At 47.1% G+C, this 8,606-nt stretch overlaps 1 protein-coding gene across 1 annotated transcript in view; it reads right to left on the bottom strand.

Moving 5' to 3' along the window:
• Positions 1-2,216: 2,216 nt before the first annotated feature.
• The window catches only part of PTGES (prostaglandin E synthase), a 50,393-nt gene continuing 44,003 nt past the window's right edge, over positions 2,217-8,606 (bottom strand). The window contains exon 4 of the mRNA XM_054997163.1: positions 2,217-5,009. Within this exon, the coding sequence (XP_054853138.1) occupies positions 4,760-5,009 (250 nt within the window). The 3' untranslated portion in view covers positions 2,217-4,759. The remainder of the gene's footprint in view (positions 5,010-8,606) is intronic.

The raw sequence follows: 8,606 nt of genomic DNA, 5'->3' as shown, positions 1-8,606 counted from the left end.
TGCTTATGCTCGGTTTCAGCATTTCTTCAATTCCGTTTTTGCTAATGCTATATCTTTGTAAACTTGCATTTATATACTTTGTTTGTTGAAATGTCCTTGATATTGACTGCGCTAATCTCACTCTGTGTAATCCACCTTGAGTCTCAATGAGAAAGGCGGACTATACATGACATAAATAAAATTTTAAAAAATGACATAAATAAAAGTAAGCACATTGGCCCAGAGAAAAATCCAGCCCCAGAAGTCATGGCACACCAACCAAAATGCACAATGGATAAAATAACCATTGGAGCCTGGAAGCCACATTTCAAACCGCTTGCTGGATAAGCTCTGGCCAGTCATTCACCGAACCAGTAAGGAAATGGGGGGGGGGGCTTGCACACCCTCTCCTGAGCTCCCTGGATTAAAATCAGCATAAAAGATAAATGTCCATTCATTTCCTATAACATTTTTAGCCTGCCATTTCTTCCAAGGAGCTCAGAGTGGTATGCACGATTCTCCCTTTCGTCCCCAGAGAGTAATTGGCCACTTCCATACATCCTTAATGGAACGGCCCACCAACAGTACTCTGGCAGGTTATTCCACTCATTACACATGTCATCGTTTTCCACCTGCGAGTGGGTTGTGATGATTTCAGTTTTAAAGCATTTTTTTTTCCTGAGACCTGTTTTGGTCCGTGTTTATTTTTGATGCAGGTTTTCCGTGCAATTATCCTACCATATCAATGCACGCGGAGTCTTTTTAGCACTTCAGAAGAGCCCTCCCACAAATCCTCAACCCCTCCTCTTGCCATTCCCCTCCTCTAGATATTGCACGTGCATCTGGCTCGCATGCGGGAATGTATATTCCCCCCGTTATTTATTTTTACTTTTTGATGGTTGTTGCACTATTACAATATCTACACAGGCAAAGGGAATCGCTTGCAACGGCGCATCACACAGCAATCGGAACGTCAGTCAAGGAACAACATTGAGAACGGAATGCCATTTCAGATGTTATTTTAAATATAGAATCGCGTAATTGTGTTAATCTATTGTTTGTGTATTTATTAAACAGTGATGCCTTTCAAACTTTGTGCGGGAAATCAAGGGTAGAGAACGGAGTGCCGCGCATGCACAGATTCTATAGAAGCTGAATGAATGAAAAACCCACCTCTCGGCCTAATGGCTAATCTTTTGCCCTGTGAAAGACACAATGACAGTATAGCTCAACCCCACATGTGTGCAAAAAAAAGAGGGAAATTTGGGCAGAAATCCACTAGCGTCATTTGTGACAAAGCACAGATAAAGAACATGTTTTCTGTTTGGGGACCTTTTTATTTCATGAACACCCACAAAACACTTATGAGGATGATGTGTGAGAAACAGGCCCGGCACCACCATTGAGGCGGTGAGGAGGGGGCCACGGACGCCGTGGGGGCAGAGGGGGCGCCGGAGGGGGTGCCGGGGGTGGAGGTGGAGGCACACGCTAGGGAACTGGTGTGCCTGGCCCGTGCCGCTGCTGTCAGCCAGCCCTGCACTGCCGCCACTGCCACTTCCACACGCCCCCGGGCAGGCGCAGCAGCCAAGGGCCAGGGGCGGCAGGCGGCTGGAGTGGCATGCAGAGCGCGGGCAGCCTCCTCTCACCCCCTCTAGCCACCCGCCGGCCAATGACGTCATCTCGTGATGACGTCATCACACAGTTTGGGGGGGCACAGTGCGTGTGCGCACAGGAGGATGGCCACCGGCGCCAGAAACCCTGGCGCCGGTGGAGGTGAGAAAGGTGAGTTCTCGAAGCTGATCAGGAAGACTCAGTTGCAGGACAGAGAAAGCCCCAAAAAATAGGAACCTGTGGAAGCGGCCATTGACTCGAGTTCACTCAGGGAGCTTAAAGACCCAACCCAGACACGACTCTTTAAAAACCTGCACGTTTAGCTTTGCCCTGAGTGCGAATTTGAATCCAGGTCTCCCTAGTCTTAATCCAACACTTGCACTATTGTACCACACTGCCTCAGGCAATGAAAAATGCCCCTACCTTACACAATAAGAATAAGAATAAGAATAAGAATAAGAATAAGAATAAGAATAAGAATAAGAATAAGAATAAGAATAAGAATAAGAATAAGAATAAGAATAAGAATAAGAATAAGAATAAGAATAATATTCAATTTATATACTGCCCTTCAGGACAACTTAATGCCCATTCAGAACAGTTTACAAAGTATCTTATTATTATTATCCCCACAACAACAATCACCCTGTGAGGTGGGTGGGGCTGAGAGAACTCTGAGAGAGCTGTGACTGACCCAAAGTCACCCAGCTGGCTTCAAGCGGAGGAGGGGGGAATCAGACCTGGTTCTCCAGATAAGAGTCCCACCGCTCTTAACCACAACACCAAACCGGCTCTAGGAGGGAGATCTTTGTTCCAAGCAAAGCTAAGGTGAAGCCCAGCCAGGCACATGAGCTCCCCACAGGTGCTGTGCATATGCACCAGAATGCTTCCCCAAATCCTTTGCCAACCTGCAGCAGATTTATTGGCAAGAAAGTCATTTTGGAAAGGGGCTGGTAACAAATAAAAGTGAAGTACCTGTGTGTGTGTGTGTGTGTGTGTTCCAGTTCTTTGCTAACATGTGTGCGTGAACACCCCCCTTGCTGGCAGCAACCAATTTGCAATGGCTCCTTTTCCTCCAGTGCTCCTATAAAGTCCAGGGTAAGCTGTTGCAACTGCATCACTCCATGGGGTGAGCCCAGTTCCACCAAGGGGACCTGACCCTATCGCCACCACCCAGAGACAGCAGTTTCCATACCACAGGAGGGCACGGTGGACCCTTCCCCCCACCCCAAACATCTTGTATGGGTGGAGGGAGGCCCAGGAAGTATGCCCAGCACTCTGCCCCACCCTGACCCCACTATGGCATAGTCTGGAGGAAGATCAGCAGTGTGGAGGCTTTCGAGTAAGCTGCCCAGCTTTGGGGGTAATAAAAATTCTTGTATTGTTTGAAAAAAAATTGCAGTTCAGTTTGATGCATCCGGAGAGCAAAGACACTTTGCTCAACGTGATAAACAGATTCTTGGGGTTTTTTTTAACCTCTTTACAATATTATGAAGATTACACACAAGCCCAGATGGGTGGGGTGTGCCAGGCCTAATCTACATCTGTGGTCCAAACAACTCTATCATGTACACCACTTCTTTTTGCAAAATAAGGCTCTTCCTTTAATCTCTTGCCACCAAACAGTTCTGACTGTAGCAGTATGCATGTGCCCATGGGGCCTGAACCCCCAAACTGCATACTTCAAAAATGATGACTGTGCCATGACAGAGAGAGGGAAAAAATTAGAGGCTCAAGTGATCCCAAAGAACACATTAATGGAAGGAGCTGCCTGTTCTGTCTCTGCATGATTCAATGCACTGGCTCCATCTTTCCTTCCTTCTCTAGGGGTGGGTAATTCGGTCATGTTTCCGGCTTGAGTGCCACTGGGAATGCAAAAGAGATATATAATGGAACTGGCAGTGCTCAGAGGAGGTTGTCCATTACATCTCTGCCAGAGACACTGCTTTGAGATTTCTTAGTTCCAGTTAGGGACTTCTGCAAGAATGGTGTGTCATACAGATTTAAACAAAACACCAGCCTAATGTTTTCACTGCCCACTGGGTAGAGGGGCCACCATTGGTAGTAGTGCACAGGGTTGGATTCAGTCTGAAAAACCAAGAATTGTACAGCCTCCCTGGCAGTCATCCACACAGTAAGGGGTAACCAAAAAACAGGAGCTGGCTAAGCAGAAGCCATGCTGATGCATGGGTATTGGGCCATTCTCAGCTGTGGCTAGTGCCAGGGCCACAGAGCAGGAGCCCCCCAAGACCTTGCAGCAAGATCACAGAGGGTGTTTGTGCGTGGCTGCTTTTAAAGACAGTCCAGCCAGAGACCAAAGAGGAATGGGTCTGGGGGAGACACAGACGTATCCCAGAAGTGAGAAGAATGGCACTGACCACTCTCATAACAGTTCTGAAATCAACAGGGGGGTCCAAGTGTGGAGAATCAGGTCACATACTGGAGATAGAAACTGCCCCCTCCCAAAAAAAACTTTCCACAAGCAATAGTAAGAAATCGAGTGAGATCTATCTCGATAATTTAAACTGGAGAATAATAACAACAACATTTGATTTATATACGGCCCTTAGGGCAACTTAATACCCATTCAGAGCGGTTTACAAGTATGTTATTATTATCCTCACAACAATCACCCTGTGAAGTGGGTGCGGCTGAGAGAGCTCTGGGAGAGCTGTGACTGGCCCAAGGTCACGCAGCTGGCTTCATATGGAGGAGTGGGGAATCAAACCCGGCTCTCCAGATTAGAGTCCCACCGCTCTTAACCACTACACCAAACAGGCTCTCAGTGCACTCCTCCCTCTGAAATAAGCTATAACCACCTTGGCATAGTTGTCCCAATGGTAGCCCCCTCTACTCCCCAATAAGACATCCGACCCCACCATGCCAAAATCCAGTTGAAGTACTAGAGGTTTGGTCCTGCTTTCTTGGATATGCTTTTACTGAGAATGGGTGGTCCGGGGCCTCGTGTTGCACAGCCTACCCTTCCGCTGCAGGAAGGAAGATTCCAGAATGTGGTACATTTGCAAGTGATCAGGGGTCTGTCTCAGCCCAGGAAGCCCAGGTGCCGCAGCAAGACAACTGGAGGAGCCTCCCCCTTCGCTGGAAACAAGCCGCTTTCTGGATTCATTCCAACCCCTGTCAATCAGACTTCTGCCTGGACAATGAACCTTCACCAGTGTTTTAGAAGGGCAAAGATGATCTGTAGGGCCATGGAAAAGCAGGGGAGCTGAGCAACGCCGTAGGCCACAGACCGCGTAGGGGCTCTCAGCTTCAGGAGGTAAGCCACAGTGTGGACCATCCGGCCAACGAAAAAGATCAGGAAGTGGATCCGGGCCAGAGCTGGGTTGGGGTCCAGGAAGGAGTAGACAGCCCCCAGAAACAAGAAGGGGTAGATGTTCTCCATATCATTGCGGTGAGCCCTGGAAGAAAGAACAGGAGTATCAGATCCGACGCGTCACTGCAGCAATCGGATGGAACATAAAAACCCAGCTCAATTCTGGAGCATCTAAGACATTTGCATTCCAAACCACTGCATAACCAGATGAGATACCTGAGCAGGGCTCGACACTCATCCATTTGCTCAGGCACCTAATGGGCCAGCCTGTTGGCACTGTTGGAGACCCAGTCACTAGGGATGCCAACCTCCAGGTGGGGCTTGGACTTCTCCTACAATTACAACTGAGCTTCAGACCAGAGAGATCCGTTCCCCTGGAGGAAATGGCAGCTTCAGAGAGTGGACTCCATGGCATCACAGCCCTGCTGAGCTTCCTCGCCTCTCCAAACTCTACTGTCGCCAGGCATAGCCCCCAAATCTCCAGGATTTTCCCAAGCTGAAGTTGGCAACCTTACCAGTCACAGATGCCCAAACATGCAATTTAGCTTTGAATGTCAGCCACAGACGTCCTGATTATTGATAGGGAGTACAATGTTGGGGAAGAGAAGGTTAACATCCCCCCATGCTGTCTTCCCAGTCCCCAATAACAGCAGGCTGCAGAGGGAGAACTTTACGGTAGCCAAATGCAACAGATACCCCATTTGCAATACCTTTGTTGCTAAATGAAATGGAGGGAGCAGAATTCAGTTACAGATCCCTAATATCTAAGACTCAAACTATCCATGAAGCCAAGTTCTGCTGTTCTTTCCTCCACGTATTTTTTAACAATCCGAAGCAGCCTAGAGATGGGCATGAACCGAAATACGAACCAAAGTTCATCACGAACTGGGTTGGTTCGAGGTTCGCGAACCAGTAGTTCATCAGAACCCATTTCTGACGAACTGCCATGAACTTTAGGCCAGTTCGTTTGGTTCATTTTTCAGTTCGTCACTGCAGACAGCCTGGTGCCGATCAATCAGTTTCCTAGGCAATGGGGGAAGAGGCTTTCTGCAGACCTTCTGCTGCCCCAGAAGTGATGTTTTCATGACCGGAAGTGACTTTTCACAAACCAAACAAACTGGTTCACAAACTGGGACAAGTTCGTGAAAGTTCGTGGTTCATGAAACATGATGAACCACGAACCACGCACGGTTCGGAATTTTCCCAGTTTGTGTCCACCTCCAAGTTTCACCATCCCCCAAAGTGATTTTTCACCCAGCTTGTGAAGCATGCCCATATGCAATTTGCAGGTTAAAAAAAAGAAATTTGGAAGGGTCAGTTTTGAGCTAAAAGAGGACTGGGCAAGAATGTTTAGCTGCTCTCCCACCCTCCTCCCTTTCAGAATGTGCTCAAGGCTATTATTGGTTTTAAAGAACTTTTTAAAGCTGCAGGAGGGGAAAAACACACCATGCAAATCTGTACATCATTGTGTCTTAAGGCTTAGTTAGATAAGACACTGGGAGAGGTGATTAGATCTTCACAATGTTCTTCAAAAGCAGAAACAGTGCCTTGGGGCCTCAATTCAAAGCTGGGCCACAGCACAGAGCAGCTTGAGCTTTCTATATCCCTTCTGTTTTGCCAGAATGCCTGCCAACTGTTTGGAAATTGAATTTTAAAATGGATAAAGAGAAGGGTTCTTCTCCCTTGCTTTCCAGAGCTCATTGCACGAGATGCTCCCATTTTCGGTCTTTAAGGGGCCGCAAGACTGTTATATTCAAACCACATGCAGAATATGCAGTGGTAAAGTGTAGATGACTGGGGAAGGCAATGGCAAACCACCCCGTAACAAACGTCGTGATGTGACGTCCCCCCATGGGTCAGTAATGACTCGGTGCTTGCACAGGGGACTACCTTTACCTAAACACAAAAACATTTCAAGCGGGTGGGAGAGAAATCCAGGTTTTGATAGGCAGATTTCATTTGGATTCCCCCCCCCTCCAAACAATTTATTTCCACTTTAAGAGAGATAGAGGTTGTTTCTACGCTGCCTATTGGGTCCAGATTGAGAAGTGTTTATTCCCTCCCACCCCCACCCCCATCCCATGCGCCTCCTTGCTTCTCTGTGTGCTTTCCAAAACCTGCTTTATCTTTTTGGAAAGATCAGAGGTAGCTGCCATGCTGATGGAAATGTCCAGATCTTTCCCAGTCTCACCTACACTGGAGTCATTTCCCCTGCCCCAGCCCTTTGCAGTGTCCATTTGCCTCTCTAGGTAACTTTCGGGTTCTTGTTTTTTAACTGGCAATTGCTAAATGATTATATTGTTAGATGACTATATTGTTATAACTATCTGACTACTAGTTTCACTGAATTTCCAACTGTAATTTTTAAAAAGTCTCTAGCCCTTATTGTTGTGGAGATATGCTTTTCTCCCTATATCTCTGTAATCGAAAGGACCTGCACCTTTTTAAACAATGAAAGCTGGAAGTTCAAAGGACCTAACAGGCAGACTGTTATAAGAATATAGCCTTTTAGCAATTGCGAGTTAAAAAAACCCAAACCCTTATTGTTGATGATGACGATGACGACATTTGATTTATATACTGCCACCCAGTTGGAGCAGTTTACAAAGTGTGTTACTATTATCCCCACAACAATCACCCTGTGAGGTGGGTGGGGCTGAGAGAGCACTGAGAGAGGTGTTGACTGACCCAATGTCACCCAACTGGCTTCAAGCAGAGGAGCGGGGAATCAAACCTGGTTCTCCAGAATAAAGTTCTGCCGCTCTTAACCACTACACCAAACTGTGGCTGTTTCCACACTACTCACCTTCATCCAGAATGCTGCAGAACGTCACGAAAAAAATGCGGAAGATAGCGTCTTCTCGCACGAGTTTTGCACAATATCACGTAAAACTCGCGCGAGAAAACGCTATCTTCCACCTTTTTTTGTGACGTTCCACAGCGTTCCGGATGAAGGTGAGTAGTGTGGAAACGGCCTGCGTCTTAATGACACAGGAGGGGATGCAGAATTTTGCCAGCCCAAGAGGCATGGTTGGCAAACAAGCACCAAGAAATGATACAGATTCCAGTACAAGTTCACAAATTTTAAGAAAACTAGGATTTGAGTCCAGTGGCACTTGAGGGACCAACAAGGTTTTCAGAGTGTAAGCTTTCAAGAGTCAGAGCTCCCTTCTTCAGACATAAGAAGGAATGGAAATCCCTGAGCCTTTATTTCTCAACCAAAGGGCCCACCCTCCTTAGGCTGCGATATAAAGGCTTAGGGACCTCCATTCCTACTCATATCTGAAGAAGGGAGTTCTGATACTTACACTCTGAAAATCTGGTTGGTCTCTAAAGTGCCACTGGACTCAAATCCTGCTATTCCACTGCAGGGCAACACAGCTACCCACCTAAAACTAAGAAAACAAAGTATTCTTTCATAGGCATGCCGGAAAGTATACATAATGCTACTAAAATCAGCCTCTCCCAAGCAACTTGCAGAGAATAAGGTAGAAGCAGAAATACCTGGCCTCAACCCTTCCAAGCAAGGAGGTTTGGCCCATCCTCTCCTCATTTGTATTAGACCAGTTATCACCCATTCAACTTGGCCACAGCTAATTCAGCAAACTGCAATGCTCAAGCTGTTTGCTGTGGAGCCTTGCCCATTTTTGGTACTACTTTGCAAGTTGCAATTTCCTCTTTC

The sequence above is a fragment of the Eublepharis macularius genome, chromosome 14 (genome assembly GCF_028583425.1).
Source record: "Eublepharis macularius isolate TG4126 chromosome 14, MPM_Emac_v1.0, whole genome shotgun sequence".
In the NCBI taxonomy this organism is placed as follows: domain Eukaryota; kingdom Metazoa; phylum Chordata; class Lepidosauria; order Squamata; family Eublepharidae; genus Eublepharis; species Eublepharis macularius.
This window is presented reverse-complemented; position numbering and strand designations above follow the sequence as displayed.